The 26,657-nt window shown below is 45.2% G+C and overlaps 1 protein-coding gene across 4 annotated transcripts; it reads left to right on the plus strand.

The window, feature by feature from the left end:
- The first annotated feature begins 367 nt into the window (after positions 1-367).
- On the plus strand, positions 368-23,603 carry CDC25A (cell division cycle 25A). 4 transcript variants are annotated; one of them, XM_043886168.1, is made up of 15 exons: positions 368-1,009; positions 2,003-2,076; positions 4,262-4,304; positions 4,932-4,968; positions 5,438-5,539; positions 8,015-8,134; positions 10,384-10,515; positions 11,517-11,591; positions 12,663-12,860; positions 17,188-17,289; positions 19,105-19,167; positions 19,263-19,361; positions 20,254-20,384; positions 21,344-21,455; positions 21,678-23,603. In XM_043886168.1, the coding sequence occupies exons 1-15, from the start codon at positions 840-842 to the stop codon at positions 21,816-21,818; spliced, it is 1,599 nt and encodes a 532-aa protein (XP_043742103.1). In that variant the 5' UTR covers positions 368-839; the 3' UTR covers positions 21,819-23,603. The 4 variants fall into 4 exon arrangements, with proteins under 4 accessions (XP_043742103.1, XP_043742105.1, XP_043742104.1 ...); XM_043886170.1 differs by having other exon boundaries at positions 12,684-12,860; XM_043886169.1 differs by having other exon boundaries at positions 5,441-5,539.
- The last annotated feature ends 3,054 nt before the right edge of the window (positions 23,604-26,657 follow it).

Raw genomic sequence — 26,657 nt, forward strand, 5'->3', positions numbered from 1 at the left:
GTGTGGAACACAGAACACACGCCGATAGGGCTTTGGCCTAACGCGGTAAGAGCCGACTACACGCCGGCGCGCTGTGGGAACTACGCTTCCCACCATGCAATGCGTCAAGAGGTGCCTTCCGGTTTCTCCCGGCATCTCGCAGGTTCAGCTGGGAGTTTTCATTGACCTCTGAGCTCCTCGGGTTCGGAGGGCCCCTCTAGGCCCCGCCCCTTTCTGAGAGGGGGCTGACCTCGCAGCGTCCCGCGAGCTGCTTCCTTCTTCCCCTCTCATTGGTCCAGCCTAGCTGCCATTCCTGTGCGAGGAGGAGAAGTTGATTACTGATTGGTGGATTCTGTTTGGCGCCAACTAGGAAAGGGGGGGCGGGGGAGCGGCAGGCCGCAGTGAGCAGCTATTACCGCGAAAGGCCACCCTGGCAGCGACGGCCCGGGAGGGAGGTGAATGTCGGCCTGGTTGTCTGCACTCCCGGGCGAGAGAGTGAAAGAAAAGTGAAGAGAGTGTGAGCCCGCGTCGTTGCTTCGCAGCTCTAGCCGCTCTCCCTCCCCGACGCGCCCCGTTTGTTTGGATTTAATCTTCAGGTTGCCGGCTCCCCCAGCCCTCCAGCCTCGCGGAGTGAGGGGACGCACCCGCGCCTGTGGCTGGCGCCTGCCGAGTCTGGACACCCGCCCGTCCGCGCCTCTTGCCCGCGGCAGCCGCATCGCTGAACCGCGGGGTCGTGTTTGTGTTTGACCCGCGGGCGCCGGCTGCGGGGCGCGCGGCCGAGGCCAGTGCCAGCGGGGCGGGGCGGGCGCGGCGGAGGCGGAGGAAGAGGGAGCGGGATCCCTAGGAGGCCCGGCGCCGCCATGGAACTGGGCCCGGAGCCCCCGCACCGCCGCCGCCTGCTCTTCGCCTGCAGCCCCCCGCCCGCACCGCAGCCTGTCGTGAAGGCGCTGTTCGGCACGCCAGCCGCCGGGGGCCTGTCGCCTGTCACCAACCTGACGGTCACCATGGACCAGCTGCAGGGACTGGGCAGGTGAGGAGGGACCGAGGAGCGGTGCCTCAAGCGTTTGGCCTCCCAGACGGCTTTCGGGTAGATCAGGCCAGAAAACCGGCCGCGAGGGTAGTGCTTGCCTCTCTGCCGCTCGGGGGCGGCCCCACCGACGGGGGCCCGCCATGTGCACCCTCCCCCCAGGCCGAATGTTGGGCGGGAGAGGCCGTTCGGACCCTCCGGGGCCGCCCTCAGCCCCGAGAAGGGCCGGGTAGGGGGTGGGGTACGCCCGGGCCCCCCACCTTCGCCACCCCTTCTTAGATTGCCCTGTGCTCTTCTGTCCCTACCCCACGAAGCTCTTTGAAATCTGCCTCCACGGGGAAAAACAGGCCCTCTTAGTCGCTCACTTCTGTCCTTTGCAGAACCACCTCGTAGTTACCTTAGCTTTCTGTGAGCTCTGTTTCCTTCTCAGCCAAGGGACGTGGCATTTTCTTTCCTTGAGTTTGCAAAAATCGTCGCAGTCCCTCGCCCCGTGCATATTCCTGCTGTTCCCCCGCCCCAACCCAGCCCCATGCTTTCCTAAGACCAGGTCTTTTAACTCAGCTTTCCACTCCTAACATTTTCCTGCACTTTTCCTCATTAAAAAAATACATCCCACCGTTTGGGTTTTGTCCTGTTTTGTTTTTTGGTAAAGCTGCTTTCTCATCAGTCTTGGACGTTCCATTTTCTAAAGAAGCACATGTCTTTTCCAATCTCTGAAAAGCAGGAACTTGTCCTGTTCATCCCCGCTCCTAGCTCAGTACCTAGAACACATGCTTTCATTTCAGGAAGTAGTCCAGTAGTCATTGTCCTCCTCCTATCAACAGTGTGACCAATGCCAACCTACTCTTTTCTCATCTCCTTTTATACCTAAGTGCTAACTGTGTGTTCTGGGTGGCCAAGTGTTTTGTGGTGTGGCCTATAAGTAATGGTTTATGGCAGTATGGCAATGTGCCATGTCATGGGCTGTCTCCTGTGAGTTACTTTTCTTGGTTTCAGTGAGTATGAACAACCCATGGAGGTGAAAAACAGCAGTCTGCAGAGAATGGGCTCCTCCGAATCAACTGATTCAGGTATCCTTTTAGTCTTTTATCATGTGTCTGCCTTATGGAGAGCAGTGCTTGTTTCACCTAGAAGCTCAGTTTGGTGAGTTGAGGTAGTGAACAGAAGTCTGGCATTGAGTGACAGACACCTGTTAGAACAGTACAAAGGAGCCCCTGTGGCAGTGTATGAAGAGAGGAAGCTCAAGAGGTGGTTTATGCTTGGTCTTAAAGATGAGTAGTAGTATGAAATTAACCATACCACTCTTTAAGTGGCATTCGGGAAATCTTACTGGTTAAAATTCTGCGTCAAGTTATTGGAAGTATAATGAAATTATTTCAGTGAGCCTACTTTGGAGAAACTGCCAGTGCATCTTATTCTAACCATAAGTTCATGTTAGCTTCCCTGGTGGCTCAGTGTTAATTTGCCTGCTAGCGCAAGAGATGTGGGTTCGATCCCTAGGTTGGGAAGATTCCTCTGGAGAAGAAAATGGCAACCCATTCCAATATTCTTGCCTGGAAAATCCCATGGATAGAGGACCCTGGTGGGCTGTAGTTCATGGGGTCGCAAAAGAATCAGACACGACTTAACTACTAAACAACAACAAAGTTAATGTTGGGGCAAGGTTTATTTGCACAGATGCTTTAGGGTAAAGAACTGCAAGAGCACAAGTCTTAAAATGTGCTTCTTAAGAACCAGAGATAGGATTGTCATTTGTGGCAGTGTGGCAAGGAAGAGAGTCGTGCCAGGAGCAGTAACACCTAACTTGTATGATTATTTAGACATGGTGGAGGAAAGGTGTGTGCTAGGCAGGCCCTGATGGCTCTGGGCCACGCTAAGCAGCATCTCCTTTATTCTGTTGCCTTTGAGTTGAGCACCTCACTTGGTGGTATCTTGAAGGCAATAAATACTTGCTTGCTTGTCAAAGGACATAATATTTTCCAACCCCCTGAATTATTAGTACATGACCTGACAGGGTATAAGATATTTGAAATAAAAAACTATTCCAGAAAACAAATAATTGTCCTTTCCATGGTTGGAACTCATAGAAAGTTAGCCTGGGTAACCTCTAAATGAATTAATAATCATGATTTAAGATCTTTTTTTTTTTTTGAAGTGTAGTTGATTTACAGTGTTGTGTTAGATTCTGGTGTATAGCAAAGTAATTTACTTATACATATATAATTCTTTTTTATTGTAGGTTATTCCAAGATATCGAATATAGTTCCCTGTGCTATGTAGTAGACCCTTCTTATTTATCTATTTTATATATAGTAGTAGTATTCCCCGAACTGTCCCCTTTGATAACAGTAAGTTTATTTTCTAGTCTGTGAGTCTGCTTCTGTTGTGTAAATAAGTCATGAGGTTTGGTTTAATTCTGTCTCCTCATATCCTATTATCCATGATGGTGTTTGCAAGGAGGAACGCATGAGTAGATATACTATGAAAATGTTTAGACTTGTGCAAATATGACGTTTTGGCAAACATGGAGATTCAGCTTCAATTCTGGCAAAAGTCCGAGCCATGAACCTTTGTTGACTGCCTTAAATAGTACTAGTAGGTTTATGTACTTATTTTAATGAATAAGTGGTGTTACAGTTTAGTCACTCAGTCATGTCCGACTCTTCTCGACTCCATGGACTGCAGCACGCCAGGCCTCCCTGTCCATCACCAACTCTGGGAGTTTACTCAAACTCCTGTCCATTGAGTCGGTGATGCCATCCAACCATCTCATCCTCAGTCGTCCCCTTCTCCTCCTGCCCTCAGTCCTTCCCAGCATCAGGGTCTTTTCCAGTGACTCAGTTCTTCACATCAGGTGGCCAAAGTATTGGAGTTTCAGCTTCAGCATCAGTCCTTCCAGTGAATATTCAGGACTGATTTCCTTTAGGATGGACTGGTTGGATTTCCTTGCAGTCCAAGGAACTCTCGAGTTCTCCAACACCGCAAATCAAAAGCATCAATTCTTTTGCGCTCAGCTTTGTTTATAGTCCAATTCTTACATCCATATATGACTACTGGAAAAACCATAGCTTTGACTAGATGGATCTTTGTTGGCAAAGTAATGTCTCTGCTTTTTAATATGCTGTCTAGGTTGGTCGTAACTTTTCTTCCAAGGAGTAAGCATCTTTTCATTTCATGGCTGCAGTCACCATCTGCAGTGATTCTGGAGCCCAAAACAGTAAAGTCTGAGGTGTTTTTTTTTCCCCCCACACACAGGCTTCTCTCTGGATTCTCCTGGGCCCTTGGATAGTAAAGAAAAGTATGTATTCACTGCCTTTAAATGTTTGTGCTTAGAAAAATAATTTTTCAAATTAAATTCTTCATGCTGTGGACTGAAGCTCTGGATTTAGTGATCCTGATTAAGACTCCTGGATTCTATAAAGTCTGGTATCTTTTGAGATGAGTAGTTTGTGTCAGCAGTTTTTCAGAACTTCCCTTCCTTTATTTTAGCTGTAATTTTGGGGTTCTGTTCTAATGTCACTTAAACCCTTGCTCTGTCTCCTGACATCATTGTCCTAAGAGAACTTTGGTTTGTTTTTTATTTTGTTTTGCCTCACCTGTAGGATCTCAGTTCCCCAACCAGGGATTGAACCCAACCCATGGCAGTAAAAGCCTGGAATACTAACCCCTAGAAAACCAGGGAACTCCCTAGAAGGTGTATATTTTAAGAGAAGATCTGGGCTTTTTTCACTAGAAGCCCAGTTATGGGGCTGCTTGTGAAAACAGAAGAGCTTCAGAAATCTATTCTTCCATCTTGCCTAAAACAGGAATATGTTTGATGCTCCCCTCACCCCATCAAACGGTAGTTTAGACACTATGCATCTACTGATATGAATACCACTTTCCTTGCTTGATTCTCATGATTTACTTTCTGATCTCATTGCAGCCTTGAAAATCCCACGAGGAGAATAAATTCCCTACCTGTAAGTTAGTTCCCTTGTTTCTTTTGAGCTAATAACTGTTATCTGCCCCTTAGCTACCAGTGTAACCTTGATCATAAACCTTAATTTAGACAGACTGCTTTCCCTTACTTTGTCTCATAAGTATTCAAAACATTCTACCTAAAGCAGCTTCAATAATGGTTGCCTCTTGAGGGCTTTTTCCTCCATCTTTAACTACCAGAGTTTTATCCAACCAGGAAGGGGATTCTTTTTATGTAAATGATGTTATTTGGGGGTTGGTTTGGTACCTGAGTCCTTGCAGAGAGGGCTATAGACCTTGTGAAGTTAGGTGTAAAGCCATAGAGTCCTAGTCACGTTGACTGGTTACCCACTGCACTGTCAGGAGCTAGGCCTCCCTAACCTACCACCACCATTTTTTTTTTCCCTTTTACAACTGTGTTTACATTCCATTTTCATTGATGTACCCTAATTCCTTTTTTCACTTTGACAGCAGAAGCTCTTGGGGTGTAGCCCAGCTCTGAAGAGGAGCCATTCTGATTCTCTTGACCATGATGTCTTTCAGCTGATTGACCAGGATGAGAACAAGGAAAATGTGAGTGTAGCATTAACCTACTCACCTAGGGGCAGAGCTCACACCCACAAGGCTTATGGAGAAGTAGCAGGGCTATCTCCTGGGAGACTAAACCTTTATCAAAGTCATGATGGTTTTTGGAGTCAGAGAAACCTGGATTGGAATCCTACTGCTTGCTAGCTGTGACCTTAGCTGTTTTTTTAGGCTTCTGTGTTTCTTTGAGAAATAGGAGTAGCATTCCCTTGTAGGACTATTGTTGGAATTAAGTGAGATAATGTAGATAAAGCATTTAAAATAGTTCCTGGCAGGTAGGAGTTGCTCAAAAGGTGGCTCTTAGGGGGAATTACATCCAAGAACACTTTATGTGGAAGGGTCTGGGCAGGCCTTCCTTGCCTCTTTGTGCTCACCGTGGGATGAGTGAAAAGTTTAGGAAAAGGCTTGTTGACAGTGTTTTCAAGAACAAAGCCAACGAATCCCAGGGAATCTCAGGGTAACTGAAATGGTAGCTTAGAGGGTGAGTTGCAATTATGCAGCCAAAAGCCCAAGAACACCCTGGCCTGGGTTCTCTCAAACCTGCCGGGACGCTGTGCAACAGGGCAGAGTTCAGTGAGTCAGCTCAACTTTCTATGTCTGTTTACTCCCCTTCTTCATCCTCCACTACAACGCGTACTTAGAATCTTCTGGACTTATTACTTACAGAACCTACTGCCTCCATGAACTTTCGTAATGATTCCTTTGGCAACAGGATGTCCTGAGGGAGGTAAAGAAAGAACAGTTGAGTTCCTGTCTTCAGTGCTTGGAACACTGTGTCTGCCTCTGTGTAGTGCTGTTAACCAAACAGTCCAAAGCTATTATTACACTGTTGCCTGGTCTCTCTCCCACATTCCCCATCCCCTTACCCCCAGCTTAGCTTCTCCCAGGGTTGCCTGCTTGTAGCTTCATTCTGAAGGGGAAACAGCGTGGGTTAAAGAGCTCTTGCTCTGGAGTTGTCCCGTCTGGGAAGCCAGACCTTAGGCACATCACTTAACCTGCAGGCCTAGTTGCCTCATCTGTAAAATGGGGATGATTGGATGGATAAATGAGCTCATGCACTGAAAGTACTTAGGGCTGTGTGGGCAAGTAAATACTCTGACATCAGCTGTGCTTGACGAGTTCTTAAGTGGATTTTAGGGGAGGGGAATTATGAGTGTTTCTAAACTTTTAAGTAAAATGCGATCATACAGTATGTGTTCTATCACTTCTGGCTTTCACTCATTATGTGAGATTCATCCATTTTGCTGAATAAACCAAAAGGGTCTTTTTTCCCAGTTTTATTGAGAAATAATTGACATGTATCACTATAAATTTAAGGCATACAGCATGATGGTTTGATTTACATATATCATGAAATGATTACAGTAGGCTTAGCTAACATCCATCTTATATATTGATAGATACAATAGAAGAAAAAGGAAAAAGGGGAAATTGTCTCGTGATGAGAACTCTTAAAATTTACTCTCTTAAACTTACTGTACAGCAGTGTTAGCTACAGTTATGTTGCCATTAGTTTTTTTCTTCATCGCTTTTATTATGGAAAACAACATTAAATGTTTTCCACTTAATTGTCTCCTATTGGCAGGAAGAAGATGGAAAATATAAAGTCCTCAAATACAAGTCTAGACTGAAAAGTTTCAACTCCTGTTCAATTATATTGAAATGAAATTGCTTTAGACTTCAGAAAAAAGTTTTTTAATCGAAATATAATTGATAGAAAGCTGTTGATTTAGTTTGTTGTTGTTGATTTATTTTTTTTTTTGGTTGTTGTTGTTGATTTAGTTTTTAACTCTGCCTTGTGTACCTGGCAAATACTCATGTGTTTGTTAGGAAATAAAGTGTTTGTGGTAAGAGAAAAAAGTTCTGTTATTAGAAGTTAGCTTTTGTCCATGGCCATATCACCCTTAACGCACTCGATCTCATCTGATCTCAGAAGCTAAGCAAGGTCAGACCTGGTTAGTACTTGAATTGGAGAAGTTAGCTTTTGACAGAATCTTTAAAATACCTGTTTTTTTTTTTTTTAATTATTATTAATTTTATTTTTTGTTCTGCTGGGTCTTCGTTGCCGCATGCAGCTTTCTAGTTGCAGCAGTTGGGGGCTTCTCTTGTTCCAGAGCACAGGCTCTAGGCTTGTGGGCTTCAGTAGCTGCAGCTCGTGGGCTGTAGAGCGCAGGCTCAGTAGATATGCCGCAAGGCACAACTTTGTTGCTCCATGGTATGTGGAATCTTCCCGGACCAGAGGACCTATGTCCCCTGCATTGGCAGGCCGGATTCTTATCCACTGCAACACCAAAGAAGTCCTGAAATTCTTAAGTTACACAGATCCAGTGAATTAGATGAGACATGGGTTTGGAGATAGGTGATCAGTACCCACTTTCTTGCCTGCCTTCCAGAGCTGTAGCTGAGACCCAAGAGCTGGTTTTCACAGACAGTGGATGATGTCTCATCTGTACTGTCTTGCAGGAAGTCTTTGAGTTTAAGAAGCCAATAAGACCTGCGTCTCGAGGCTGCCTACACGTTCACGGACTGGAGGAGGGTAAAGATCTCTTCACACAGAGGCAGAACTCCGCCCCAGCTCGGATGGTATGTGCTTTCATACTCCTGGGAGTTCCTGATGGGAAGATGAAAGCCTCCGCAGTCTGGAGTTAAAGACCCTGCAGCAGCTCTAGCTGTCTTTACCTTGACTTTGTCTTTTGAAACTCACATGTTTTGAGACTCACACGTTCGGTGTTTCTGCTGTGTCTGGAGAGCAGACAGGCAGAAGCAGGGGGAGAGGTGGTGTGTTTGAAATACTGGACTCGAGCAAGGTGTATTTGACCTTGTCAGTCCTGGGTCATTCTTCTGAATGTGTGTATGGTGGGATTATCCGTCCTACTGAAAACTTGCTTTCTGAGTGCTGAGAGGTACTTCCCAGAGTGATTTTGTTTGGAGCGAGCACGTGATTTCTACCAAACTTGGTTTATTAAGAACTATTAGGTATTCCAGTGAACCCATTGCCTACAAAGCTATTTTACTCTATTTGGGGCCACTTGTCCCAGGATTGTTTGTTTGTCAGAGATGGTCATCACTTCCAGATTTCCTACTGGTGATCTGACGACAGACAGCTGTGGACTAGAGAGGCCCAACTTGAGCAAAATGACCATGTTCGGTTTCCACGTTTTCCCAGGAACTTGTATCTGAAAATACACCTTTCCAGTCTGGCTTAGGGCCTGAGGTTCGGGTTCAGCCAGTAAAGAGGCTGCTCAGTAAACTTGAAGGTCACTTGAGGATTAATGCATTCATACCCCACCCCAAAGAGATTTACTGTTATGGGAGAGAAAAAAATCTATCTCTGGACTTTTTTACTATCTTTGAAAAGTACCTAGAAAAGAATTCATTATTAACAGTGTTTGTCTGTAGATGGTAGACTTTTGAGTGGGTTTTATAATTTTCTATATTAAATTTTTTTAAGGTTTTTATAGTTTATGTATTTATTTTTGACTGTGCTGGGTATTTGCTGCTGTTCAGGCTTTTCTCTAGTTTTGGAGAGCGGCAGCTGTTAATGGCAGTGTGCAGGCTTGTCATTGCGGTGGCTTCTCTTCTTGCGGGCAGAGGTCGTGTCTGTCGGTCACCTGGGCTTCAGTAGTTGTGGCATGTGGGCTCAGCAGTTCCCAGACTCTAAAGCACAGGCTCAATAGTTGAGGCACATGGATTAGTCGCTCCCAGGCATGTGGGATCTTCCCAGATCAGGGATTGAACCTATGTCTCCTGCATTGGTAGGTGAATTCTTTACCACTGAAACACCAGGGAAGCTCTGTAAATCGTTTTATAATGGGAGTTTTACTGAAAAAACAAGATAGGATTGCCTAATGAGATATACTCTATTTTGACTCCAGGAATGGTCTCTCCTAGGGAGAGTATAATGGGCAGAAAAGCTTGGATTTTGCAGTCAAACAAGTGAGCGGTGTGATCTTGGTAACCTCTCTTAAGCATCGGTTTCCTGATTTGTTAAATAAAAATGGAAAATAGAGGATTAACTACCCTTAGTATGTTGTGAGGCTTAAATGGGACTATACATAAAAGGTTATATCCCAGTCTGAAAACAGGGCTTCCCTCATAGCTCAGTCGGTAAAGAGTCTGCCTGCAATGCAGGAGACATGGGTTCGATTCCTGGGTCGGGAAGATCCCCTGGAGAAGGAAATGGCTACCCACTCCAGTATTCTTGCCTGGAGAATCCCATGGACAGAGGAGCCTGGCGGGCTACAGTCTATGGGGTTGCAAGAGTCGGACACGACTTAGCAACTGAGCACACAGCAGCACCCCCAGCGTCTGGCTAAGTAATTCCTCAGTTAAAACTGAGCAGCTGTCATTTAAATTGTGAGTCTATAAAGAACAAGGATGGGTTTTCTAGAACTTTCTAGACTTTATATCCCGCCGTCAAAACTGGAGTTACAGAAACATTTCTCTAGTCTGTTTTGTGGTCTCCATAGGGACTTGGTATCTTCTCACCCTTCCTCATTTTTAGCAGATTGTCACCTATCACTACCCTCCTGCTGATCCCTGTTCACCAGTAATAATCCTCAGGGAAAACAAGCCTTGCCCTTCATTGGAGGCTAGCCTCAGATCCCACTGTGAGGTGAATTGCTCCTGGGGAGACTTCTTTGTGAAGGCTACTTTGCCTGACTCGACTCAGAACTGTGTGTGGATATTAGTTCATTTATAATCTTAGGTCTTATTTTTCCTTTGATTTGTAGCTGCTAAAATGAATATGGTATATTTTCCTCATAAAAACTAGTAACCCATTCAGGGAAATCAAACCTGATTATTAACAAGCCATGAATTCTGTCTTGTAGCTTTCCTCAAATGAAAGAGATGGCAGCGAACCAGGGAATTCCATTCCTTTTATGCCCCAGTCACCTGTGACTCCCACTTTGTCTGATGAGGATGATGGCTTCATGGATCTTCTTGATGGAGACAATTTGAAGGTATGGGGTGTGTGTATGTGTTTTCCCATCCATTTTTACTAACTTCCCCTGGAAAGCCGTCATCTGAAAAAGAACAGTGATCCCCCAACTGGCTGATACTTAAGATTTTTTTTTTTTTTTTGATTTTTTTTTTAATTTTATTTATTTTTTTTTTCCAGTGGGGATACTTAAGATTTTATTTACTTATTTAATTCATTTTTTGGCTGTATTTGTTCTCTGTTGCTGCACCTGGGCTTTCTCTAGTTGCGGCGAGCTGGGACTACTCTTCTGTTGCGGTGCAGGGGCTTCTCACTGCGGTGGCTTCTCTTGTGGAGCACGGGCTCTAGGCACATGGACTTCAGTAGTTGCAGATCGTGGGCTCCAGAGCACGGGCTCTGTAGTTGTGGTCCACAGGCTCAACTGCTCCACAGCATGTGGAATCTTCTCAGGCCAGGGGTTGAACCCGTGTCCCTTGCATTGCAAGGAGGATTCTTTTTTTTTTTTTTTTTTTTAATTTTTTTTTATTAGTTGGAGGCTAATTACTTCACAGCAAGGAGGATTCTTAACCACTAGATCACCAGGGAAGCCCTGGCTGATGCTTTTATTCATCTCTTGGGAATTTATTGAGACTCTGCTTCTAGCCTGATTAAATTCTATGGAGGTGTTCCAAAGAAAACACCAATGTGATCCTTCTTCCCCTGCAGGAGCTGACAATCGTTGTTGGGTTTTTTTTTCTGGAAGGACATGAATCAGGGACTGGAAGAATGGCTGCCATGTGATATAAAGCTGAGGAGACCAGTGCCTCCTCATGGCCCCTCAGGGGCATTCCCTTAGCTATGCTCAGATATCATCACTCTTACTCTCTTGACCTTAAAATGTTGTGGAGAGGGGAGGCATTGACCCTTAGAAGACTTCCTATTCATGCCTTTCTGGTATTCTGCAAGAAGAAATCTAACTCATTTAAACTAATGTTGTTTCTACTGGACCTTTGGACCTTTATGACACAGTTTTTCTTTGTTTAGAATGATGAAGAGACACCGTCCTGCATGGCCAGCCTCTGGACAGCTCCCCTTGTCATGAGAAGAACTACAAACCTAGTAAGTTCCAGTGTGTCTGGAGGGAGCCACAGGAATCCAAATTGTTTCTTTTGAGATTCTGCGTTTGAGCCTATGGGCCTGTCCCTTGGCTGGTCATTAGTATTTCCTGGTGTTAATGTATGCTGTTTTTTCAAGAGGTTTTTTTTTTGTTTGTTTTGTTTTAATACCCACCTACTTGTGTAGACTGTAGACGTCTGTTTCCATCAGAGACACTTTCAAAGGCTGTGCCTGTAGAGGGACATATCCTCATATATGCAGACTTCCAGGGAAAGTGAGTTCTTATCATAGCACACAAACAGTTACACACCCTTGTATGTGTAGACGCTGAGTACATCTTTAATCATGCCCCTGGATTATAAATATGGAATAAAGGAACTGTTCCAGTCTTGAAGCCACTTACACATTATAGTATATTAATGTGGAAACTTCGGGAGATTAGGCCACCCCAGTAAAAATGGTATGACCAAATTTACTAGGTCCTTTTGAAAGATAACATTATTAACATATACAGTGTGAGAATGCTTGGAAAATGGCTATCAGTTTTATAAGTTGGATGTAAAAACCATGAAACAGTATGTGTAGGCCCTTCACAACGGCAGAGTTTCTTTCACAAACATAGTAGACTCATAATGGCCAGGGGCTGAGTTGGAACTGGGGTTTCTGCCCTTGAAGAGCTTACAGATCCTCTGAGACCTTACTGAAAGCAGTATACCCTCTTTCCAAAAATGCTTCCAGCTCTTCTAGGTTAAAAACAAACAAACAAAACCTGTGATCTTGCGTTTCTGAACAACATCCTGTTAAAATGAACTTCAGAAAAATAAGCAGAAAACCCTTGGTCTCTGAGAGAGGCAATGTGGGGGTGACACACTTGCTGCGAACTATTAGGAACATTTCAAAAGAAGAGGCAACGCTGAAATTTACCAGCCTGAAAGGGAGTGCTTTATGGGGGAGAGGGGGTGCAGGGGGTGTGTGAAAGGATACCGAGCCGTGAATGGGCTGAGATGAGTTTAGATTGCTGAAGTCAGACTGTCCTCTTTACCATTCAAATCAGTGTATTTTAATGAAACACAGATCTCTTTTTTTCCCCCAAAGGGCAATCGCTGCAAGCTGTTTGACTCCCCTTCCGCGTCGTGTAGCTCTACCATCCGGTCAATGTTGAAAAGGCCAGACCGATCACTAGAGGAGTCCCCAGGTGGAAACAGGAAGCGGAGGAAAAGCGTGGCTGGGGCCAGTCCGGAAGAGGCAGCTAGTCCAGAGAAGCCCCAGGAGGTTAGTTCTGCAGCTTCTTTTTCGCTCAAGGATATTGTATCTTTCAGTTCTAAAATGTATGTTTGGTTCTTTTTCTTTGCTGAGACTGGCTGTTTTTATTTTTCATTTGTTTCAGTCCTGTTCAGAATTGCCTGTTGAAGCATTTTTATGATGGCTACTTTAAAATCCTTGTCAGGGGGTTCCAGCGTCTGCGTCTGGTGTGGCTTTCTGTTGATTATCTTTTCCTATCCAGGTTGAGATTTTTCCTGGTTCTTGATATGACAAGAGATTTTTTTTCAGTTGTATCTGTGTACTTTGGATATTATGAGGCTATGTAACTGCTGTTTTAGTAGTACTCCGATACTACAGGGAAAGGGGGACAGAAGTTCAGCCGCCCTTGATGTGCCACTTAGGTAGGTCAGGCCTCGTGGCTGCTGGGCAGGAGTCGGAAGTTCAAGTTCCCTTCTAGGCCTCGCCAACACCATCCCAGTGAGGTCGAGATTGGGACACTTACAGCTGGGCCAGGGTGGAAGTCTTAAGCTCCCCACTTGCTGTTGGGTCCTGGACTGGGGCCATAACTTTTTTCCCTTGGTTGGTTTTTATGTTTTGTTTTGTTTTTTCTTTTTTCTTGTGTCCTGACCTATTTAGGACTACTTTAGGTTTGTCTCACAACTTTGACTATAGTTTTTCATTGTCACTTAGTATTTTAGTTTTTATTTCTCTGTGATGAGAACTCAGGATTTATTCTCAACTACTTTCATATACACCACACATCCGACCTAACTATAGTCATCATGTTGTGCATTACATCCCTGGTACTTGTCTCATAACTGGAACTTGTACATTTTGACCACCTTCATCCGGCCCCCCTCCTCCATTGCTTACCTCTGGTAACCCCACAAATCTGACCCCCTTTTCTACGAGTTTGATTTTGTTCTGGTGGTTGTGGTAGTGGTTAGCATTGGGTGTTTTCAGTTTTTTCATTCCCCGTACAAGCGATGTCATATACTTGTTTGTCTTTCTCTGTCTGACTTACTTCAATTTCTTTTTTTTTTTTTGACTTACTTCAATTTCACTCAGTGTAATGCCGTCAAGGTCCATCCATGTTGTTGCAAATAGCAGGATTTCCTTCTTTTTGTATGGCTGAATAATAATCCATTGTGTGTATGTGTATCCCAGCTTCCTCATCCATTCATCTGTTAGTGAACACTTTTTTCCATGTCGTGGCAATTATAAATAATGCTGCTGTAATGTGAGTGCAGATCTCTCTTGACATAGTGTTTTCGTTTCCTTCAAATACGTTCCCAGAAGTGTTGCTAGATCATATGTTCTGTTTTCGACTTTTTAAGGAACATCCATACTGTTTTCCATTGAAGCCATCCCAAATTTTATAGCCCCACCAATACTGTACAAGTGTTCCCTTGTCTTCACATCCTTATCAACACTTGTTTCTTGTCTTTTGTTTTTTTTGGCCACTCCATGCGCTTAGGAGATCTTAGTTTCCTTGAAGGGATTGAACTCAGGCCCTAGGCAGTAAAAGTGTGGAGTCCTAACTGGACCACCAGGGAATTGCTCATCTTTTTTTTTTTTTTTTTAAGTGATTAATTTTATAATTTGATTTTTTTTTTTTTTTCCTTGTTTGGCTGTGCTGAGTCTTCATTGCTGCTTAGACTTTTCTAGTTGCGGTGAGCAGGGGCTATTCTACAGTTGTGCATGGACACCACTTCGCGGTGGCTTCTCTTGTTGCAGAGAACAGGCTCTAGGGCACTCGGGCTTCAATAGGTGCAACATGTGGGCTTGTTGTAGCCACACATTCCGGGAAACAAACCCACTCAGAAGGACAATGCAGATAGTGGAGTGCAGTTTATTACACTGGTGGGCCCAAGGCAGAGTCTCCTCTTAGCCAAGGACCCCAACCAGTTTTTGTGAAAACTTTATATACCCTAAGCATACGTGCTGAAACCCACCTCCCCAAATTCCCTGAAACTAGTCTGAACAAAGGAAAAAGAAAGATACAATCAAAGTCAACCCGTGATTCATATGCCTTAAACCTAGGTAGTTAACAGTGGACAATTATCAATAGGCTTGTGGTCGTTCCCCAGTAAGCATAATAGAATGTATGATTCTATTTGGTCACACAGACTGTTAGGGTATTCTTTTAGGTGATGGAGAGCCCTAGCACTCTTCCTTCTGGGGGCCTGGCTTTTCCAGGTGGTGTGTCGTTTCCATAGATACTGGGCATAGAGCGCAAAGTGCACGGTCCGGCCCAAGATGGAGTCCTGCTTTCAAGGCTGTTTCCTCCTTCAGGCTCAGTAGCTGCAGCTCCCGGGCTCTAGAGCACAGCCTCAGTAGTTGTGGCACACAGACTTAGTCGCTCCAAGGCACGTGAGATCTTCCCGGATTGGGGATCGCACCCATGTTGCCTGCATTGACAGGCGGATTCTTACCACTGAGCCACCAGAGAAGCCCCATCTTGCCTTTTTGATGATAGTCTCTCTTATAGACATGAGGTGATATCTCACTGTAGTCTGGATGTTGATCGTCTTTTCATGTACTTATTGGCCATTTGTGTACCTTTGGGAAAATGTCTATCTGGGTCCTTTTCTGTTCTTAAAACTGGATTACTTGGGAGGTTTTTTGTTTTTTGGGGGGGTGGTTATTAAGTTGTATGGATTCCTTACATTTTGGATATTAACCTCTTATCAGATAATGTGGTTTGCAGATATTTTTTCCAGTTCTGTAAGTTGTCTTTTCATTTTGTTGATCATTTTCTTTTAATAGGTAGAAGCTGTACTTTAGGATGTACCTTAGGTGTCAGATCCAAAAAAATCATTGCCTAAGACCCACGTCAAGGAACTTTTTTCCTGTGTTTTCTTCTAGGAGTTTAACAGTTTTCCTGTCTCAAATTTAAGTCTTTACTCCATCTTGAGTTATTTATTGTGAATAATGTAAGATGGGGGGCCTAGTTTCATTCTTTCACTTGTGAATATTACATTTGCCTGGCACCATTTACTGAAAAGACTTACCTTCTCTTCATCAAGCATTCTAGTTTCTAGTTGATGGTATCTGTGCTGTTTCTCTTGTGAACATGCACTTTCATTTTTCCTGTGGGCTCTCTGTGCCCTAGGCTAGGCATGTGTTTAGCTTTAGTAGACATTGCCACATAACATTCCAAAATGTTTGTCCAGCCAACCCTCTATATCGGGTCTCCACATCCATGGATTCAACTAACTTTGGAACCCATGGCTACTAAGCACTACTGAGCACCAACTGTACTATGTGCCATTTAATATAAGCATCCTTGGGCACCCTGAAACCAATTTCAGGGATACCAAGGGCCAGCTGTACTCACAACAGTGTGAGAGTTCAGCTCTTCCACACCCTTACCAGTATCTGGTGGTGTTCATCCCTTTTACCCATTCTGGGGCATGTGTAGCATGGGCATGTGCATGCTCAAGTTGTGTCCGACTCTTTTTGACCCTTTGACTGTAACCCACCAGCCCCGTTGGATTTTCCAGGCAAGAATACTGGAGTGGGTTGCCATTTCCTCCTCCAAGGGATCTTCTTAACCCAGGGATTGAACCTGTGTCTCCTGTGTCTCCTGCATTACAGGCAGATTCTTTACCACTTGAGCCATCAAAGGGAAGCCTGTGTAGTATCTCATTTTGCATTTCTCTGATAGTTATTTTTCTAGATTTTCCTATTATCCAACCACCTTTCTAGCCTATATTTCTATTGGGTTATCTCTTACTTGTGAGAATGCTTTATATATTCAGAAATGAATCTTTTATTGAGATGAATTATTTATCTGCCCACTCTGACTTGCCTGTTCTTACCTCATCTTGTTGTTTTGATTAACAGCATTTGTTGATTTCTTTAAAACATGTTTTAATTTACCAGTCTTTTTATGTTTAGTGCTTTTTGTGTACTGTTTAAGATCCCCTGACTTCCCCCCATTAGCCCTTTTGATGCTCTTTGAAATATGAGTGCTTCCTTGTTACTGATGACAAGCTGTTCCAGGTTTATCTTGTAAATTTCTTGTCCCAGCCTGGATTCAGTCAGAAAGCTCTGGCTTCAGTAAATACATGCTATGGTACTGCATGATCTATAGTTGGTTGAATTCGGAGATGTGGAATGATGGCCCTAACCGCTGTGTTCAGGGGTCAACTGTAGTATTTAGGGAACACATTGACAAAGGGGTGCCTACTGCACCCCTGGAGCGTCTCAGTGAGTAGAGCTGAGAAATAATTTCTGTAGACTTAAAACTAATTTTAATCTTTCATTTTTAAAAAGGAAAAAGCCTTTATTCTGAAGCCTGATCTCATTCTCAACCTTTGGTTTGTTACAGATTCTACATCATCAGTCTTTATCCCTAGCATCTTCCCCAAAAGGGACCATTGAGAACATTTTGGATAATGACCCAAGGGACCTTATAGGAGACTTCTCCAAGGTAACTGCAAGCGGAACCACACTGCGATGCAGGATGGGGGGGGTACCTAACACCCCTCCAGCCTTCCGCCCCTGCAGTGGCTGCTGGAGTATGCAGCCTCCCCTCCAACCCCCACTGAGGGGACACAGTTTGAAATTTTTAAAAAATAAGGAAACAAATTCATAATCAGGTATATCTCCATTTCTTGGGGACTATAGACTTTACTGGTACTGATCAGAGGTTTCAAGTAGGGAGCCAGCCGCCTGGACACCAACCCAAAGACCAGTGTCTCTGGGAACTGTGTGATTATAAAAGCAGTGCTGCAGAAGAGTGTAAAGAAGCAGAAATGAACCTCTAGCCTTACTGTATATAAGTCTGTATGTCAAAAGGTCATCTTAGGGGACTTCCCTGGTGGTCCAGCAGCTGAGATTCCCTGCTCCCAATGCAGGGGGCCTGGGTCCAATCCCTGGTCAAGGAACTAGATCCCACACACCACAATGAAAATATTCTGCATGCCAAAGATTGAAGATTCTATGTGCTGAAACTAAGAGTCAGTGCAGCCAAGTTAATTAATTAATTAATTTTTAAAAAAGAAAGTCATCTTAGAATGTCCTGTATGGAGACTAAATTTCTCCCTTGTCCAGAGGAGCATGGTCCTTGTGGGAAAATGCCCCCAGGGGAAGGTCTGCTGATGGCCTGGTTCAGATTAGCCACCTTTGTGCTCTGGTGAAATGTGACACCTTCCTGTGTCAGTAGTAACTTGTTTAGCCATGTGTAACTTGAAGGTCCCCAGACCAGTCTTTTATATATTAATGTAGCTCACATTTACTGAAACACTTACTATGTGTAAGGCAAAGATTCCAAAACAAGACACAGTTCCTTCCTCAAGACACTTAACATGTGGTAAGACATCATGCCACGTGGACATGTACCACCTGGTAATTGAAGTAAACATCAATGTAAGCATTAGACTAAGAAATAAAAGAGTTATGTCAGCTAGGCGGTTGGGGAAGCTCTGGGTCTGGGCTAGACATTTCAACCAGGTGGGAGAGATAAGTGGGTTAAAAATAGAAGACAGGACTTCTCTAGGGGTCCAGTGGATAAGACTCTGCACTTCTAACACTAGGGACCTGGGTTCAATACCTGGTCTGAGAACTACGGTCCCACATGCCAGCATGGCCAAAAAAAATAGAAGACAGTTCTAGTCTGAAGGGAAGAGCAGGCCAAGACCTGGGTGTGGTGTGTCCTCGCTGGTAACAGCTTGCGTCTGAATTGAAGCTGTTGGTTGGTTTCCAGAATGGCCCACACGTGACCACAGGGTTGGGTGAGCACTTGACTCTGCCAGTCACCCTCGTAATTGCTGGTGTGCCCATCCTCCCCCCTCCAGGCTGGGTGGGTCTCGCTTGTTCCGCCTCCAGTGTCTCCTCCAGCGCCGTGCTGCAGAAGTCAGGTGCTCAGTAAACAGTGAAGTCATTCCTCACTGTGTCCTTTTTAAGTGCTGAGCACAGTCTGGCTGCTGACATGAGGGTTCCTGACAAAAGCAGGCAGTAAATCTGAGGTTTCTAGATTCAGGTCTGGCCTGCTTGCTGGCTAACCTTGGACAAGGGACCTAGTTTTGACATCTACAGATGGGGATAATGGACCTCACAGGGCCATACGAATATTCAATCTCAGGATATTAATGAAGTGCTTACACAAATAACCAGTATGTTCTATTAGATTCATGTTTGGGTTTGTTTTTTTTTTTTTAAGCTGCCTTTTACCAGGAAGACAAGCAATATAAATTTTGCCTTTATAAGCTTTCAGATTTGCTAAGTATTTCTTTCTCTTATTAAGGGTTACCTCTTTCATACCGTTGCTGGAAAGCATCAGGATTTAAAATACATCTCTCCAGAAATTGTAAGTTATCCTTCGGGGACCTGCCACCCATGCGATACTGGGATCTAGTCTTTCCTGGCAGCCAGAGTTGACTCTCCTTGGCTCTCTCTCCACAGATCGCATCTGTTTTGAATGGCAAGTTTGCCAACCTCATTAAAGAGTTTGTCATCATCGACTGCCGATACCCATATGAATATGAGGGAGGCCACATCAAGGTATAGATTCCTGGGGCTTGTGAGTAAGCTCTGCTATTGTGGGAGGCATAGCAGGAGCCCTATAGACAGTATCTGTGATTTATTTTTATTTTAAAGGAGGGGGTGATACCTGGCTGCTTGTTATAATGCTCACATGCTGCTTATGAGAACTGTAAATAGAGGCAGCGGGTGTGAAAGGCACTTGATTCCTGGTCACTGAAAGAATGTCCACTGGTGTGCACTAACTGTACAGCAAACTGCTCCCTTTTTGTCCCCATGCCATCACCATCAGGCATTTCAGGGTGGTATCCACTGACTTCTAAGCCATGCCTGAACATGAAGCCGTGAGGTGAAGCCAGTCTCTGGCCACGTGGGCCCGGCCTAGTGATGTCTCTTACATTTATAGTTGAGTTAAACTGTCTGGTGAAGTGGGTGTTGGAGCAGTTCATGTGTAACTTTCCCAGGAAGAAAGCAATTAGGTTGAAATACATTATGTGTGTGTGTTAAGTTGCTTCACTGTGTCTGACTCTGTGACCTCTGCATGGGGGGAGCCTAGCCCGCCAGGCTCCTCTGTCCATGGAATTCTCCAGGCAAAAATCCTGGAGGGGGTTGCCATGCCCTCCTCCAGGGGACCTTCCCAACCCAGGGGTCGAACCCGTGTTTCTTATGTCTCCTGCATTGGCAGGTGGGTTCTTACTACTAGTGCCCCCTGGGAAGCCCATTAAAATACACTAAGAGGTAATTTAAAGACAGGTTCGAGTCTGCCACTCTCTTAAGGCAGTAAAGCCCCTACACTGACAAATACCTCTCACACAGCGGACAGTCATAACAGAATCTTGAGGTACCCGTGTGAAGAACAGTCTGCAAGAATCATTACGCCAGCATGAGAGCTAAGCCTCTGGTGTCTTCACAGGGTGCAGTGAACTTGCACATGGAAGAGGAGGTTGAAGAGTTCTTACTCAAGAAGCCCATCGTACCTACGGATGGCAGACGTGTTATCGTGGTGTTCCACTGCGAGTTTTCTTCTGAGCGAGGCCCTCGCATGTGAGTGGGCTAAGTATCGTTCATGTGTAACAGATGTTCTCTTAAATCCTTACCTATTGAGCAGTCAGTTGATTTCATGAACAGCTTCCTAGAGTGTAGTTTTAGGCTCGACCTAATGGTTTCACCACAGCCGTTGTAAAGGGCTTTGCAGGGCTCTGTGGCCTCCCCCGTCCAGCATATTACACTGGTGTTCCCTCTGCAACATGCCCCAGGGATCGGGCATCTGCTTCATCACCCCGACTCCTGAGTGAGTCCTGGCCACTTCTGGGCTTGGCCCATCGTCCAGCCTGCCTTTATACTGAATTAAACTCTGAAGAAGAAAAAAAAACTCTGGCTCTTTCAGTTCCCTACTGCCCCTAGTTCTGCTTACGGGGCTGCTGTTTGCAGGTGACATCCTTCAGGGACAGTGTGGTGACTCCTTATGCAAATGCCAGAAAAGTCTGATGTCCTGTCGGCAAAACTAACATGACGCTTTCAAACACTTGTCAAATCCATGTTCGCAAAGAAGGGGGTTATGTTACTTTCAGGATATTGCCACACTAGAGGTGAAAAGAACTGCGCCGCCTGCCCCTCCCTAACACAGAAGCTTTTATGACTAAGGCCCTATTATAGTTTACTACAGAGATAAATTTTATACTAAAATAAGTGGAAGTATAGCTACAATAAAGCATCAGATTTTAAAAACTTCAGATTTAAAATAATCGATGGTGGTGGTGGCAGAGAGGACGCTGAATGGGAATCAGACACTGTATAACTGGGAAAGTGGGGAGGAGACCATCCACCTTACAAGACAAGGCAGTGGAACTGGCTGTGAACAGGGTTCCTGAGGATCACAGGTGGTGGAGGAAATCATAGCTGGGCACTGTTGCCAGGAGTGAAGATCAAGTTGGGGAGACGTGTGAGAAGCACTGCTTTCACTGCAGAACTAACCAGACTCTGGCTCTCCTTCGCCTTTACAGGTGCCGATACGTGAGAGAGAGGGATCGGCTTGGTAACGAGTACCCCAGACTCCACTACCCAGAGCTATATGTCCTGAAGGGCGGATACAAGGAGTTCTTCCTGAAATGCCAGGTGAGGTGGACTCTGGAGGGCACAGGCCACCCCTCACCACCCCCTAGCTGGTGGTCATGGCTGTTTCCTGCCCCGGGTCTGGGGGTTTGCCCTGAGCACAGAAGGGGCCTAGAACCGCCCCCCCACCTCGCCCCAGCAGAGCCTTGTGGCCCCCGCAGGGAGGGAGCAGGAGTGTGCGTGGGAGGCCCAGTGTGCCCAGACCTTGTCCTGTCTTCCTGCCAGTCTCACTGCGAGCCCCCCAGCTACCGGCCCATGCACCACGAGGACTTTAAAGAAGACCTGAAGAAATTCCGCACCAAGAGCCGGACCTGGGCCGGGGAGAAGAGCAAAAGGGAGATGTACAGCCGCCTGAAGAAGCTCTGAAGTCTCCCCGCCCTCCCCACTCCCCTCTTTGCTGCAGAGAAACTTGAGCAAAGGGGCCAGCGGCACAACACTTGAAGAGAAGGGCGGAGGCCTCCGCGTCTTAAACCTACCTCCCACCCTCCCGAGGTTGGAGTCCGGAGCCTCCTGCCGCCTCTCCGGCCCTGGAAGACGTCCTTCTTCAGCAGGGCGCTCAGCCAAGGCTGTCACATGCCGCAACGGGGTTCCAAGCAGCAAGTCAAGGCGTTCTGCCTCCTCCGCCCCCATGGTTGGATGGGCCCCCTGCAGCCTCGCTGGGCACTGGCCTTGTCTCCTGAGGGGAGAGACGGAGAGAAGACTGCCAGACGCTGCTGGCCAGACACCAAAGACGGCCCGGGAAGCACAGGTCTTTGTGGGCTAGCCCACATCATTAATTTATTCAACTTCACCAATCACTTTCTTTTCTTTCTTTTTTTTTAAAAAATCAACTCCTGGAGACTTTTATTTAATTGCTTCTTTCAGTTAGAATACTGCCATCCTAGGTAGGATTTTATCATCCTGGGGACTACCTCTGCCTTTCATTTTTAAAGAAAAAAAAGAATAAAGGAGGGGGAAGAAAAGAGACATGAGTTGTGGGACAGAGAACGAGGGGCTCTGTCTGTCTCCCCTGGGAGGCGCTGCAGTACTGGGACCGCTGCTATTTACAGCCAAGGACTGAGACACTGGTGGGAGCAGGCACCGGACTCAGCTTGGCTTCAGGACATAAGCTAAATCTCCCAGACCTACCTCGAAGGCCCCTGAGACCTACTGGAGGGGAGTGACCCTGCTCTTCCTCACCCCAGCTCCCTGTGATGTCACTGGGCAAGAGTCACGATCAGGAAAGCACTGGAGGCAGCTTCCGTGGGGCCACCCCCAAGTCAGTGTTGGAACGTATAGAATAGGCATCCCAGTGTCGGGGGGGGCAAGGAAGAAGGGGGGCTCTGTGGGATAAGGGAAGGGAGTATACTTTTGAGTATCTTCCTTCATTACTCCGATACTCTTTGACAGCTTCTGTTTTTTTAAAAAAAATAGCCCTTTTATGAGTCAAGGAGTATGGAATCAGTGTTGGCTGGGCCCCCCAAGGGTGAAGAGAGGGGCTGGAAGCCCTGGGTATTAGAAAGGAGTGGGTGCTGGCAGAGATGACTACAGAGTGTGTTTTTCAGGAGGCAGCAGCGTGGTGGGTTTTGAAGGTAAAACTTTGAGTTTATCATGTTTTAATTTGAGGGGCGGGGAGAGATGGGTCATCACCAGTTGCCCCTCATCTCACCCCACCGGAGTGGGGATCTCAAAGGAACACCTCCCAAGGAGCTGGGGCTGAGTGGATTGATTGCAGACAGGGCTGTTTGGTGCCTGCTCATCCCCACCCTTAGGTGCTGGCTTCCTCACCATCTCTGCTCCACTGGGGTGTTGCCAAGTTTTTCTTATATTCAAGAGTTAGTCTCCCCTCTTGCCTCAGCTTCCTTTTCTGGGGGTGGGGAGGAAATCAGTGATACTGGAGATGACTGGTTGCGATGTTACGGGTTTGAGTTGCTTTTGACTATAAACAATCTTGTTAGAAAAAGTATATGGTGAGGAGGGGAGCAGGAGAAGGCCTCTACCCCCCCACACACCGAGACCCATCTGAATTGGTCTCCAATCTTGTTTGTAGGGATTCTGTTGGTTGAATGCCTGGAAAGGGAGGTGGGATGGCTTTCAGATCATACCTGCTCAGCTAGCATTGCTAACCAACTGTTGCAGGCTCTGAAAATAAAAACAATCTTGAACCCATGCTCTCTGCCTGCTTCATGATGGATGTAAAGGGAACTGTGAGTCTCTAAAGACCTGGGACCACACCTGGCTAAAAGCACTGGCTAGAGTCAGCGACATTTTCTCAAGATGCCAAAGATCTGTCATGTGGCCTGACATCAGGGTTGGCCGGATGAACTTCAGTTACTCCCCGAGTCCAAAAGCAAACTTGTGATTCAGATTGATTTACAAAATGAAACAGGGATAGGAAAAGCCTGCCTGGACCTCTTGACATTCCCTGACAAGATGTATTAATTCATAGGATTGAGCAACAGGCCAGAGGAGGTACCAGTGTAAAGGAGATAGGAGTTTCAGTTGTGTTCTGAAGGAGCCAGAGAGGATACTGCAGAAGGAAATCAGGCAGATGGTGAGTCATGGGCCCACACGCAACCAGAGAAACTTGGATGTGTGATGCTGGGGGCTACTGCCAGAGTGGATAACAGCTGGAGCAAAAGTCTATTACAAAATAGAGTGGAGCCTGGATAGCAGTGAATTTGCATTCCTTTATATTTCAACCATGGTTCCACCTCAAGTGAAGTTTTGGGGTTTGTTTGGTTTTTTTTTTTTTTGGTCACACCATTTTTGGGATCTTAGTTGCCCAGTCAGCAGAGAAAGTATGGAGTTCTAAACAATGGACCATTCCCTCAGTCTTCTTTTAGACACAATTCCCTTCTGATTTGCCTCTCTAGTAGAGGCCTGATCCCAGTCTTTTAAAAAAAAAAAGATTATAAGACAATTTGTTAAGAAAGGAAATATGTGATACCAAAGTCCAGTGGATATTACTGTTAATGTGCTCAAAGATTTGGGAGGGAGAGCACATCCCCAGAGTGAGCACTAGTCTCCCCTAGTCTCCTCACTGCCTCTCCCAGATGGTTTATTAACCCCAACCATGCAGAGAGATACTACATGTTGAAACACTTCCACCTTACTTACTGTCCACTCTTAATCACACTATTATTTATTATAAGGTGTATATATATATATATGTACATGCTGAGTCACTTCAGTCGTGTCCTACTCTGTGACCCTATGGACTAACCGACAGGCTCCTCTGTCCATGGAATTCTCCAGGCAAGAATACTGGGGTGGGTTGCCATATCCCCATATGTATGTATGTATATATACACATACATTTAAAGAGAGATATAGAGGTGATTTACAACTGCATGTAAAATCACATGGCTGTAGTCTCTTTAACCCATACTGCAGTACCTTCCCAAAGACAAAGACCCCATATTCCTAATGAGAAGATTTGAACATTCTGATTAGTTAGACCACAAACTAAGTTGCATGACGAAAATAGTTAAATATCCACAATATCTACAACTATATTTATACACATTTAAAAGCAGATAAAATACCCAAAACTATCACAGCCTTGTTAATCTGCTATTGCCCAATACAAAATAGAAAGTTCCCCCAAAAAATACTGGGAAAAAAATGAAAGCATATAAAACATTAATTTAGATATGCTTTTCCTCAGTCTTTCACAATGAAATGTTATTAGAACCCTTCAACATCTATTTCTGTATCATTTGCTATTTTTCTTGGGTCTATCTTTTACCCAATTTATATGAAGTGACACAGTACTTTATTCATTTATGAAAAACTTTATGCCAAGACAAAGTATCCATTCTGGTAATTAAGGTTTTTTTACTTGTCATATCAGTGTATATTTATGATTTCTATAAGATGCCTACCTTTTTTAATGAGAAATTTCAGACATATAAAAGTAGACTAAATAGACTTTTCTGCCAATGACACAGCTTCAGTATCTACTCAGCCAGTCTTCTCTTCACCTCATACCACACATTGCTTTTTAAATTTACTTTGAGAGAATTCTCTGGCAGTCCAGTGGTTAGGACTCCACGTTTCTACTTCAGGGGGCACAGGTTCGATCCCTGATCAGGGAACTAAGATCCCACATGCTATGTGACACAACCAAAAATAAAAATTAATTAGCAGGCAGTACTTCTGGATTATTGCAAAAGCCAGCTGGTCTCCTATCTGGCCTGTTGTCACAGTCATCTTGCTAAAATGAATAATTAGTTCAAACTATTCTTGCTTGAGAATGTAATGGTTCTTTATTGCCTATAAAATGAAATCTGAACTGTAGCCCATGGCTAAGATCTAACCCCAGGCTTATCTACGTTCATCTTAAGCTCCCATGACAGGGTGGGATTCTGTTTTCACCTTGCCCTCTGAATTTTGCTTGTTTGAGCTGGAAGCACTCCATGGAGACAGTTTACATTAGCAGTAAACAGTGGGCACCCACAAGTTTGAGGGCTGGTTAACTGAGAACCTTGGGCAAAACAACACATTAAAAAAAAATAGAGGGCAACTGTGTGCCAGGCATGATACCTTGGGACATAAGAATGTATAAAAAATAATTCAACACTCATATTCCACACACAGCTTGAGAATAAAGAGCATGGCTGAAGTCCCCTGCCTATCCCAGCCTGGTTATAAACCCTCTAGTCTTCCCCCATCCTTCTTGAGCTAACCATTATCCTTCACCAGCATGACTATTTCCTAAGCAGGAAGGTACATAATTGTTTTTCATGTTTAGAACTTCACCGAAGTCTCTCCATTTTGTGTAACTCTGCAGAGTCCATCTGCAGCTCTGGTTTTGACTAGCCTGCCGTTCACACTGAACCACATAAGGGCACTTGTCCAGGAAGGTCATGAGTCAGTAGTGACTCACTGGGCCAACCTCTCCAGAAAGGAACCTGCAAGTAAGCCACTTCTCTCTGGGGCCTGATCTCAGGGATCACAAAGGGCTGTTGAGGTGCCCTGTGGCCACCTCTGTCCCAACATTTGGATACCCCAATACCCACTTCAGGTCGACTGGGAAGGAGGAATTATGTAGAAGAGCTGGGTTTTTTTTTTTTCCTGCGCTGGGTACTTGCTGTTTGCTAGGGGCTTCTCTTCACAATGGCCTCTTGTTGCGGAGCATGGGCTCTGGGGCACTCAGGCTCAACAGCTGCGGTGCATGGGCTTAGTTACCTAGAGACGTGTGGGATCTTCCTGGACCAGGGA

Source organism: Cervus elaphus, chromosome 24 (assembly GCF_910594005.1).
Source record: "Cervus elaphus chromosome 24, mCerEla1.1, whole genome shotgun sequence".
In the NCBI taxonomy this organism is placed as follows: Eukaryota; Metazoa; Chordata; class Mammalia; order Artiodactyla; family Cervidae; genus Cervus; species Cervus elaphus.

Coding starts and splice junctions, on each gene's coding strand:
- CDC25A (XM_043886168.1), top strand. CDS start 840: ATGGAACTGGGCCCGGAGCCCCCGCACCGCCGCCGCCTGCTCTTCGCC. Junction 4,305..4,931: donor CCCTTGGATAGTAAAGAAAA/GTATGTATTCAC, acceptor ATCTCATTGCAG/CCTTGAAAATCCCACGAGGA. Junction 11,592..12,662: donor TGAGAAGAACTACAAACCTA/GTAAGTTCCAGT, acceptor AATGAAACACAG/ATCTCTTTTTTTCCCCCAAA.